The sequence below is a fragment of the Gracilinanus agilis genome, chromosome 3 (assembly GCF_016433145.1).
Source record: "Gracilinanus agilis isolate LMUSP501 chromosome 3, AgileGrace, whole genome shotgun sequence".
Taxonomy (NCBI): domain Eukaryota; kingdom Metazoa; phylum Chordata; class Mammalia; order Didelphimorphia; family Didelphidae; genus Gracilinanus; species Gracilinanus agilis.
The window spans coordinates 22,114,453-22,126,648 of record NC_058132.1 but is presented as its reverse complement, the minus strand read 5'-3'; the positions used below and the strand labels follow the sequence as shown (position 1 = coordinate 22,126,648).

Sequence of the window (12,196 nt, the reverse complement as noted above, 5' to 3'; positions counted from 1 at the left end):
AAATATTTCAGCTTTGTTGATTTTTCTTCTTGTTATTTTGGCAGAACTTGCACTCCCCTCCCTGGGTCCCTGTGTTGGGAAGTTTAGAGTGAGAAAAAGTGAGCCTCCCACTAGTATCCAGTAAAACCAAGTGGGACTGGCCAGGAAGGTGACAAATCTGAGATCAGATAATCATCTTTTTAAGTGGAGGACAATATGAAGGAAACAGTGAGCTTGCTCCTGGGCAAAAAGGCCATTTTAGGACTTTCTGGAATGTTATTTGGCAACTCCAATGAAACCAATGTCTGGCATGGCATAATGACTAGTGTTGGATTTAGAGTGAGAAAGACTTGAGTTCAAATCCTATCTCAGAATGTTACTGGCTCTGTGACTTACTAGCAAGTCCCTATCTGTCCCTTCAGAAAGACAGCAGATGCTGAAGAGCATTTTGTATCAACTGTCAGAGGCCTTGTCTTCTCTGATTGAGGAAGACAGAGGAGCTGCATTCAGTTTCCCTGTAAAGAGTTCCATAAATTGCTTTAAGATTTTTAAATTGGAATAGGCTAGTAACTTAGAAGTTAAATCTTTAGTCAGTGAGTATAGATCAAGTCAGGTCTGCTTGCAGGCAAGAAGAAAACTCCATGAGGAGTATGTTTGGGGGGGGGAGATTTATTTAGATATTTGAGTATGAAGATCAATAGATTTCCTGTACTATGCCCAACTCCTAGTTTCTATCCTTCTAATCTTCTCCCTACCTATAAAAGGAATAAAAGTGTTTGATTAAGATGCCTCCATCCTTCTATCCACTGCCTGCTAATCCATGTAACCTCTGGCAGCTTTAGCTGATTATAATAACTGGACATTACCTTTTTGTTAACAATATTCAATACTAAACCAGTTTAATTATGCTTATTACAACTTTTAATGTGAGTGAAATGCCCAGTCCATTTGAGCAAGGTTATGGTTGATAAATAAGCAGTTAAAGTGAACTAAAGATGCTTTTAGATTATCATTCTCCTGAAGGGGGAAATGACAATGTTGAATTAGTATTTCATTCTCCACAAGGGAAGTTAGATGCATAATTTTTAATTTTGAGTATTTTTTTAATTTTGAATTTTATTTAAACAATTTTTGAAAATGAAATTTTCATGAGAGAACTTTTAACATTTAAATTGATCAACAGTGATCTAATATGTGCCTGGGCAAGGATTTTTAAAAATGCTGTTTTGATTTTATACTAGGATACTCAATTAGAATTTTTAGTTAATATTTGCTGGTATTTCTTTTTAATTTCTTTCCACAAATGGGGAATGGGATCATTTCCAGGTGGAGAAAACTGCTTATAAGATGAGACAAAGGGACTGCTCACTATCTCTTCTCCCACACTCTTCTGGCTGGAGCTTGGAACCTGAAAGAACCCCTGTTGGTGGTGAGCTTCAATATATCAAACAGTAAATAGGGTAGTCAACCAATCAACTCTCTAACTTTTTCCTACATTTCCCCTCTCTTTCCTATCACTACCTTTGATATAATAAAGCTACTAAAACAACTAACAACCTCATAATTAAATTTTAATTATTACAATATGGTGACCACAAAGGTTTGATAAGATGTCTCATTTTCTTCAGTTTCTTCACTTTTTACTCCCCCTAAACTATTAAGTACGTTTGTTAGTAGCTAAGTTAGATTAGCTAAAAAACATCAAGGCACCAACCAGCCCCAGGAAACAACACTGATTAAAGCTATTACCTCACTGCCCAGAACTTTGGATTGGTGAGAAAGGGCTACGTATTCAGGGAGGAGAAGCAAGCTTAACCTTTTAGTTTTTTCCCCAAATAGAGCCAGGTTTTGGGAATTAAGCTATGATTTCCTAACCCCCAAACCAGGTGCCACCCAAATCTCCACAGTTTCTAGCCCTTTAAAGGAGAGTTTCTTGATCCTGGGAGTCTATCCCTCCACTTTTTATGCCTTTTCTGAGCCCCTATGTGCCTTCAGAATGAGCTTAAGTGGGAGGCAGGGTGTTAGGGAGAGCAGCAGCAAGAATTCTAAAGCTATCCACTAGACTCTGCAAAGCCTTTCAGGGCCTTCTGAGGGAAAATCCCAGCAGGGGACCATGCCCACAGCCTGCACTCTGCAGAGCATTGCTTAGTGACTGAGGATGGTGCTGGAGAGCTTGGCCCACTTTGTGAAAGTGCAGCTTCCCACCTTTCTAAAGCAGCTCCTGGTCAGATTCAGAATGGCTTAGTTTGGTGCCTTTCCTGGGTATACTTACACTGCTAGGATACCTCCCAGTTTGCCCATTCCTCCCCAAGAAAAAATAACAGAAAGATAGCTTGGTTAATCTGAAGATTAATTACCGCTCTCCTGAAATGTGGGGCTTCACAGACACCTTGAACTTGCCCTCTGGCCAATCAAATTCAGAAAAGGCTCTCCATCACTGAACTCGGAGTGTAGAGCAATGCTTTCTAGTCCAGATCCAGATGTTATCCATGGAGCTGGAGGTCAGAGACCCTTATCTGGATTTTAGTTTCCCATCTGCTGACCAGAGGATTACTGAAGTCACTTCCAGCTCTGAATTCTGTGGGATGGGTTTTCTATCTCAATCCCTTCCTCCTCCCCTCTAGTGCAGCTTTTCATTCTTTCTTTGGGCAGCTGAGCACATGGCAGTCAGTAGATGTGCTCTGTTGCAGGAGAGACTTTGCAGCAGTCTCTGAGGGCTGAGTGGCCTTGGCTGTGATGAGAGACAAGTGGGCCGACAGCCTAGCACTGTCTGAGCAACAAAGTCCCAGAGATGGCAGAGGGCGTCTGCTCCCAGATGGCACAGCATGTGTGTTAAAGGGTCACTCAGCCTCCGCTTATCCATGACTGTCACTTATGTGGCCTCTTTTCCCCCCGGACAACTCTGCTTCTGAGGGCTCCCCTAGGCTGTGCTGACATTGGCTTCCCTCCAACCTCCCTCCTCAGTCCCAGCTCTCCCCACTGGGGCCACATAGAGCAAAGCTGACCTGCTTCCAGCCAAGGGCCCTGCAGGTTATTACAAACAGCTTTCCTGTTCAATCTCAATCCTTAATTGATCAATTCCTTCAGTCAAAACTGTTTTCTAAGGATACTTGAATGTTTCAATGGCTGTGATTTGTAGGTTTTCCTTCACCCTCTATTTATCTGCCCTTCTGCCTTTACCAAATGGCCATTGTGAAAAAATTCTCATCTCCTTGTTGCCAAGCCTGAGGTGATGAGCCTCTGCTCACTTGGCAAAGGGTAGCCTTTGATGATGGATACACCAGCCTCCTGGGGTCTCTCTTGCCATAGGTTGTTTATGAGAGCTCTGGGTTACCTTCCTGGTTAACTGAGCCATTGAAGGTCAGCCTCATGGATGGGACCTTGTCCATCTCCATCTTAACATGCGGTGTCCAGAAGTGAATATAGCATCATTTCCAGGGCTGCCTGGCCTTCGTGGAGTACAGAAGGACCCCTATTTCCCTGGCTCCAGACAGCAAGCTAGCTTTTAGTTTAATCAGTCCTTAAAGTTGTTTTCCCAGTAATTGGTGTCTGGCCATTTCTACCACCTTTTATATTCCAAGGATGCTACAGCAGCTCAGGATTGGATGAGAGGGTCAACCAGCCCAAGCCAATCTAACCTTTGTTTGGAAAGCTCTTTGCTAAGGTAACCTATTCCAATTTTGGACCACTGTAATTGGTGGGAAGTCGCTTAACCCCCATTGCATAGTATTGATTCTAAGGTGGAAGGTAGGGGTTTAAAAACAAAAAAGATTGCATTAGGTTTTTCAACTGCCCTGCTACCCTACCGACTGATATTAAGTTTGTGGTTCTCTTAGACATTCCCCAAGGTCTCTTCATGCAATCTAACAATGCATTAAAAGCCTGTCTCCAATTTCCCCTTTTGCAAATCAACCATCCCTTGTTACTTCACCTGTTTTCCTATGGCATGGTGAACAGTCACTTCTCCATGGAGGCCAATGCTTATTTGTGTTTTAGACTTTTTGTACTCAAGGGTACGACTTGATATCAATCCCCAATAACATTTATTTTATCACATTCCATCTATTGTGCTAGCTTGCTGAGCTACTTCTGGATCGTCACTGCTTTATGCCTAACATTCCTATACTCCCAATTTTTTATTTCTCTCTTTTCTTTCATGTTAAAAGATTATGCTTTCTGTCTCTCTGTAGAATCAGTAGAACAATTATGGTCACCATTTATAAAGCTCTTTGCATATTTTATTTCATTTGATCCAAGTTACTGATAGGGACACATTGAACAGAATGAGTTCAAGAACAGAAACTTCAGAAGATTTGTATGAACTGATGCAGAATGGAGTGAGTAGAAACAAGAGGGTAATTTATACAATAATGACAATGTTCTAAAGGCAAACAACTTGGAAAGACTTAGGACTTCTGATCAATGCAGTGACCAACCAGGATTGCAGAAGACCCATGATGAAATAAGTTACTCACTTCCTGCAAAAAGCTACACAATTCCTATGAAATCAGCTGCCTCACTTCAGAAATGGGATGGACTGAGGGTGGATGTTGCAACAGATTTTTTTGAGGATGGGAATTAGAGTTCTGTAATTGTCTATACTTGTCACAAGGATTTTCTTTTTCATTAGTGGGGATAGGTAAGAAGGTGGAGAGAAAATAGATTTTGGTTAATTGGAAAAATTTAAATTAAGAAAAATGTCAAACACATGGCCTGCAACACTCCCAGGTGCAGTCTGAACCAGGTGAAAAGATAATTGGGAAGTAGTTAAGAAAAGAAAATACAGTAACACACAAATAATGTAAATGCTAAATTAAAATGTGACCTTTAGGGGTCCTTATGTACAGATTTAGGCCACCAAAAAGTCATCCCTCCTCTAAGGATCCCACTACTGTGGGAGTCTGACTTTCCCAAGGTCACTTCCCAACTTCACAATTCTATCTCCTCCCTCTGCTCTCCATTCAGAAAGTCCCCAGAGTTGGGGACAGGAAGTTGGGATACCCCTAAGGTTTGTAACAATAAAGTTCCATGAAATGAAAGGAAACTAAGACCTGAGATGATTTCTCTATGGTCCTGCTGTGCACTAGTGTGATTAGGGGTATGGAGGGTCTGGCATTTGTGTACATAGAAGAGCCAGACCAGTGAATTAAAGGAAGGATTCTATCCAAGTTTCATGACTCTGAGCTCAGGGCTCCTTCTGCCACAACACATTGTGCCTTGGAACCAGGAGGGCAGAATATCATTTATCTCTGTTTTTCTTATGGCAGGGAAGGAGAGAGGCCAACACAAAGTTGGGGGCCCAATCCAGCTACTCACCATAGATTGTAAGAGTCTTGTCTTTGGTGCGCCTCAAGCGAGTAATTGAGTTAAATGCCTGACAGGTATAGGTTCCAGCGTGATTCAGGGAAGCAGTAGCAGAGAATGTAGCCGAGTTGCTCAAAGTTTTTCCCTTGTGAATCCAGGTGAATTGAGCAGGTGGGTTAGATACAGCAGAACAGATCAACTTAATATGTTCCCCTACCACTTTGTAATGATCTGATGTTGGGACAATCGTGGGGGGATCTGGGCCATCTGAAGTAAAGAGAAGAATTTCATATTGAGATCATCACAGAAAGAAGGGGCATCTCCTCTTCTGTAACCCATCAAAAGGGACCACTGTGGCTGCCCGATATTCATTTGAGGTGGGAAATTCACAACTCTTCCTCTACTTTAAGAATTTGGATCTGAACTTGGCAGATCTTAGGGCTTCTCCAGTTCAGCACCATGGCTATCCACCCTCCACCAGAAAGTATGACAAGGCCAGTCTGGGCTTCCTGAAGTTTAAGGGGGATGGGAACCTTAGAACTTTGATCTTTAGCCCTCAGAAAAGTGACTGAATTAGGCTGACCTCTGGGAACACACCACCGGGCCAGAATCATGCACCATATAGGAAGAACAAATTTACTCACAGGCAATATTCAGTATGTATGGATTACTGACATTAAGTGGGATCCCGATTTCACATACAAAGGGTCCTTTGTCGTTCCTATTGACATTGCGTATAGTGAGTTCCTTGTTATTCCGGGACATCTGTATCCTGTTATTAGATGAGTTGCGTACATTTAAGATCCACCGGTATGAAGAAACTCGCTTTGTATCACTAGCCTGGCATGTCAATGTGACAGTGTCCTTGTTCTCCACTGGTAACGTTTTGGAGCTTCTGATGGTAGGTCTGGGTCTTCGAGCTGTGCAGAAAATAGAAAGAAAATGACTGTGTTGGTTTTTTTTCTTACCTTATAAGCAAATAACTGTTTTGGAAGTAGCTGCTCTAAGACCTTGGCAAGGCTGGAGGCCAGAGACCAAGAAGCTGTGAGTTCAATGGCAAGGACAGCCCTTTCCCTGGTGCAGATCACAACTTCTCCAGGCCTTCGGAAAAGTTCATCTTCAGTTCCTGTGGCTGACAAGACATTCACATGGAGCCCAAGTCCCTGGTGCTCCATGGTTCTGGGCTGAGGCAAGCTGGTCCAGGGATGACAGACTCCTTTATCCAGCGCCTGTGTTTGGATTTGAGGCCTTTCTAGCCTGGCAGGACCACTGAGAGTTTATGTTTCCTTGGCCTGAACTTCAAGAAGCGAGAGTTACTTACCTCCATGCCTTGATGAGGAAATTGGTAGAGGCTGGAGAGGATGGACTAGGGACAGGCCACAGGGAGATTGTGCTCATTAAGAGAAACATTACTTTAACTCTGAAGAGGAAAGAAAAGGAAAGGCAGAGAGTGGGAATAGATCAGTTAGTAGCAGGGTACAAAGGGAAGAGCCTCAGACTGGGAGTCAGGAGAGACCTGGTTCAAGTCTATAGATTTTGAACCCACAATAAAATCTCTCATGCCCAAGACTGTGTTTTGCCCCCAGGAGGCAGTTCATACCCATTTATAGAAGATTCTGGAAGTCACTGCTTTGGACTTTCTCCTTTCCTTCTGAGTTTCCTGCCCTACACAATGAGAATGAGAATGTTGAAAGTGATCTTCTTCAAGCTCAGATATGGTCTTATGCTGGGAAGCTAAGCCAATGGGGACTAATTTTCCCTGAGCCTTCATTGCCCAAGGAGAGACTTTTCCTTATCTCTAATTGGCAGGAAGAGGCCTTGCCACTGAGAGAAGTGTGAGTTCCAGAATAATCTCTGGGGCACATCCAGTGGGCTCACCAGATTTCCTTCTTGGGTCATCCTTGTCCAACTGTCTTAGGATTCATTTCCAAAGTAGAATGAATAAGTTAGAAACATGTCAACTTCCTTGACCTTTCTTTTTGTTATTTTGGGTAGAGCTTGCACTCCCTCCCTGGGTCCCATTGGGAAGTTTAGGGTGAGGAAGAGTGAGCCTCCCACTAGTATCCAGTAAAGCCAAGTGGGCCTGGCCAGAAATGTGACCAATCTGAGGTTTGCTAGCCATCTTTGAAGTAGGAGAAGATATGAAGAAACAATGAGACTGCTCCTGGGCAAAAAGGAAATTTTAGGACTTTTTGGAAGGTGCCTTGGCAACCCCAACGGATCTGATGCCTGTCATGGCATAGTGACTAGTCTTGGACTTAAGAGTGAGAAAGACTTGAGTTTATTCCTATCTCAGAATGTTACTGGCTGTGTGACTTACTAGCAAGTCCCATCTGTGTCTCTATTTCCTCATCTGCAAAATGGGAATAATAATCTCTCCCTCATAGTGTTGTTATATCAGATGAGACCATCTATAAAAGCTCTTTATAAAACTTCAAGTATTATGTATACATGAGCCATTATATTTTAAGCAGAAGGTAGGCCCCTCTTATGTGCCTTTGAATGGAGGAAGAGAGAGTGATGACAAGACCTTGGGATAATGCTCTGGTGCCCTGAGCAGGGATGAAAGGAGCTTTGGAGAATGGATCAGAGAGAGTAGAGCAAGAACCAGGTCATCTCTACAGAAGATACCACCCATTACACATTCTGGGAAACACTGAAAGGAGCCCTGTATATGGGGTCAGAAGACCCTGGTTTCAAATTCTGGCTCTGCCACCTCCTACCTATGTGACCTTGTCCATGTCTCTCTTTCCTTCTATAGGTCTCAATCTCCTCATCTGTAAAATGAGGGCTATAAACTCCAGGATATCTAAGGTCATTTTCCAGGCTAAATCAAGGATTCCATCATCACTGCATGGCCAGGTCTTTTGTGCTCCTCTGAACTTTCCATCATACCCATTGTGAAAATAATCAGAATTATGAGTAGATCTGGCCATTCTACTCCTCAAAGATCTTAAGGGGCTCACAGTTATCTCCCATCTTAGTCAAAGACTGAGTCTTTTAACTGATGTTCAAAAGCCGTCCCACCCCTGTGAGCCATCCTACCCCTGAAGCCTTCCCATGAGGAAGACCACTCCTTCCCACCCATGTTATAGTCTAACCAAAGTATACGTCTCTTTGCCTCTGGGACATGGCCCTGGCCCATCACCTCCAGGTCATGGTTCATTGGATCAGAGGGTAACAGACTCAGAGCTGTCAGGGACCTCAGGAATCATCTAGATTGCTGGCTCTTCACTTTTTTGGTCTTGAGGACCACTTGGGCAGCCAGTGGCCATGGACAAAGCCTTCTCTGAATCATGGTTTTTAAATTCACAAAACAAAACACAAAGGATTCCAGAGGAAACCAGAAGTTGGTAAAAAGAAAGCTGTTTCCCCATTTGCATTTCTGTATCCCCCAAATTTAAGAAGTCCTGATCTAGCCTAATGCCCTTGTCATAGGAGACAACCAAGACCTAGGATCGTGACGTCTCTGTGATCAGACAACAAAGCAGAGCAGGCTTTGAACTCGGGTCCCTGACTCCAAGACGGCTCTCTGTCCCCTCTCAGAAAGTTGCTCCAAGTTCAGACCTGAAGTGACTAGCCCAGTGCTATGGATCTGGTGTTAGAGACAGGACTTGATCTTCAGACTTCCTCATCCCAGGGCTGCAGCTCTTTTCTTTACTTTGCTCTACCCCTGGAGCTGAAGCTAGAAGTGCTGAGAGAGCCCAGCTCCTCATCTCTCTGGTGAAGGGGCCAATCCTGGGCTGCCTCCAGGCCTGAGAAGATTCTACAGGGAAACTGAGGTAGCCTTCACCTCTCCCTGCCTCAACTTCATGGTCTCAACTCCTATCACTGAGCCTCTTTGGGCCTCTTTCTTCCCAGTCTCTTCAAAGGATCCAGTGCATTGAGCTTCTTTCCCAGGTTCCAGCTGCTACAGAGTCCTATGCTGAGAAGGGGAGCCATCCCTCCCCACCAGCCTGGGATTCCCTCTGTCCTCAGCTCCCCTTCATAGGACTCCTGTCTTCTTTCAATATGCCCTTTAAGAATTCTGGGAAGATGGCAGCTTAGACAGAGCAAATCTTAAAACCTCTGCATCTTTACACACCAAAATAGAAAACAATGCACTTTGAGAAGAGAGAGGACCAAATCTAACAACAAGACAGAGCAGGGGGAATCCTACTGCTGGACAGCTAAAGAGGTACACCAAGAAAAAGGCTTGAATTCTTGAACTGTTGGGTCTGAGGGTATAAAAGAGGAATCTCACGACTCCTCCCCCATGCACTGTGCAGAGTCTCCAGTGGCCTCTGAAATCTCAGGGAGGGCAGAGTAGACAGGACAACTCTGTGAGATCAGGAGCTGAGGACCCCTGTTCCTGCATGGGGGAGGATGTTGCCTCCCTGGGGAATTCCCTCTCCCCAGGGTATCATCATTCTAGCGCTAACCCCAATTCTCCTTTGATTCATCCCATGTCCATTCATTCCATGTTTCCCCAGCAGAGCATAGGCTCCTCGAGGCTAAAGATTCTGGCATTTCCTTTATCTGCAGTATTCACCCCAGGGTCTGGCATGTATTGGGCACCTAATAAGTGTTTGGGGATCCCCAGGTCCTTCCTCCCCCAATCTCCTCAGCTCAGGAGGGCAATGACAGAACCCAGCTGGGGATGAGCAGCAGGGCCCTCCCCAAACATTGGCTCCTACCACAGAAGGTACCCAGGACAATTCCCATGGGCAAACCATGGAGGAAAGCCCTGGATGTACCAGAGAGCCGGTCTCCACCTCACTGAGCCCCCAAGACTATGCCCCCTCAGGGCTGGAAGTCTCACCCTGGGGCCTCTGGGAGTCTTTGCTTATGGGCCTCAGAGGTCACTTTGTCCAACCCAGAGCTGGCTAGAGAGCCCCACTGGAGCGTTATGGGTCAATGGCCAGCTAGTCTCTGCTTAAAGATTCCCAGTGCTGGGGCTGTCACTATCTCCTGAGGTAATCCTCAGTGGGGGGAGGCATCTGGGTGATGCATGGCTGGAATGTTGGACTCGGAGGACAGGAAGGCCTGAATTCAAATTCTGCCTCAATTCTTTCCTAGCTCTGTGCCTCTGGCCCAAGTCCTTTTCCACCTCCTCCAAGAAGCCTTTTGTCCTGCCCCCTGTCCTTCCTGACTTGACTTGCCCTCCTCAAATTATCATATCACACTTTGTCCCTGCCCCACTGGGCTGCCCCCACCTCTTGGACTTTTAGAGGTCTGGGTGCAGGAGAACTTGAGGAACAGGTTGTTGGCTTCGGTCCCAAGGGGAGCCCTCGGGGCCTCACCCAAGTTTCCCAGTGTGCACTGGGCAGGCCATGGGCGTCTGGGACTGTCCCTGCCCCACTGGGCTGCCCCAACCTCCTGGACATTTAGAGGTCTGGGTGCAGGTGAACTTGGGGAACGGGTTGTTGGCCTCAGTCCCAAGGGGAGCCCTCAGGGCCTCACCCAAGTTTCCCAGTGTGCCCTGGGGGAGGCGGGAGGAAGAAAGCAGCTACCTCTGCAGCCAGGGCCCTCTGAGCTCTCCTGGGCTCTCTGTGGCTGCTAAGCAGGAAGCCCTGAGTTCGGGGAGTCTCAGCTCCTCAGGCTCCTTCCTGTGGGAGAGGGTCATGCTGGGGCTTCTTCCCACTCCCTGGTTAAGGATGTGAGGAGGAACCGGACCCCAGACAGAGAGAGGCTGTTAGAGCAACTGCAGGGCTCCTGGCCAGAGCAGCACTTACCATACACAGTCACCTGGGCTCCTCCCATGTATTCATATGACCTTGCAGTTAAGATGTTTAAGTTGTAGTAACCAGTGTCCCTTAAGACGAGGTTTGGGATGAGCAGGGAGCCATTCTGGAGCACAATCCCCCGGTGATTTTTTTCTTCATAATTCTTAATATAATTATTGTACCTGATGATCTCAATCGATTCAGGATCCTGTGGTCTCTTAAGGAACCAAGTATATATTAAAGGCTTTGACCACCTGTACCCCTGGATATTCAGGGTGATGTTCAAGCCTACTGTCCCATAAGATGGGTTTGGTATAATATTGAAATCATCAGCAGATGTTGGCTGGATCCAGCAGCTGAAGATGGAGGCTGAGGGGAGGAAGGAGGCAGAGGTCAGCAGCGCCCCTCCCCTTCTGCTCTGCCCCTGCCTCTGCCTCCCTGGCCACATCTGCAGAGAGCGTCTCCTGGGACTGGCCTCCCTGCTGGTTCTCGTGTGGCTCCCCTTGTCTCTAGGTGGCCCAGAAGCTCCCAGGCTCCCCCTCCTCCTCTGGGCCCCAGCACAGCAGGCGCCTCACCTGTGATGATCAGGAGCCCCTTCCAGGTGCTGCCTGGACTCTGGGAGGCTTCTGAGGGCCTCTCCATTGGTCTGTGCTGCCCACCGAGTGTCACCGCCTCTTCTCCTTCCCGGGAATCTCTGCTCTCCCCCCCAGCAAGGCGTCTCCTCTGAGGGGCTCTCCCTGGAGCTGTCCCTGCTGGTCTCCAGGCTGCAGGCTGTGTGGCTGCCCCAGAGCCTGGCTCTGTCTCTGTGGCGGCTGCTTGCCCTGCTCCACAGGACTGGGATCTTTCTCTTTGGGGCTGGAGCTCTTCTCTCTGCCAGGATCACAGGGGCCCCGCAGGGCAGGGACTTGGCCTCTGACTTTGCCCTCCCTCCTCTCTCCTCCTCCTTCTGCCTCTCCCGGGGAGCCCCTCCCACTGTCCTTGGACTGCTTTTGTGCCCAGGGGGAGCCCAGTCACTCAGGATTACCCACAGTCTTCTTGGGCTGCCCCCTCCTCTCTTTCCCTCCCAGAGGACTGACTGTTTGCACCCCAGAAAGAGCACAGAGAGCAGGGGCAGAGGCCATGTGCTTGGACCCTGTGGGGGGCTTCTAGGACCCCCACTGCTGAGCCTCCCTGCCCTCCCCTCTCAGGCCAGGCCACAGTGCCCTGAC

The 12,196-nt window shown here is 46.7% G+C and overlaps 1 protein-coding gene across 1 annotated transcript in view; it reads right to left on the bottom strand.

The window, feature by feature from the left end:
• Positions 1-12,196, bottom strand: part of LOC123240848 (hemicentin-1-like) — a 106,840-nt gene that overhangs the window by 92,897 nt on the left and 1,747 nt on the right. Inside the window, exons 2-6 of the mRNA XM_044668562.1 lie at positions 11,564-11,682; positions 11,249-11,357; positions 6,605-6,649; positions 5,928-6,055; positions 5,296-5,550 (exon numbers count right to left, since the gene is read on the bottom strand). Coding sequence (XP_044524497.1) covers positions 5,296-5,550; positions 5,928-6,055; positions 6,605-6,649; positions 11,249-11,357; positions 11,564-11,682 — 656 coding nt within the window. The remainder of the gene's footprint in view (positions 1-5,295; positions 5,551-5,927; positions 6,056-6,604; positions 6,650-11,248; positions 11,358-11,563; positions 11,683-12,196) is intronic.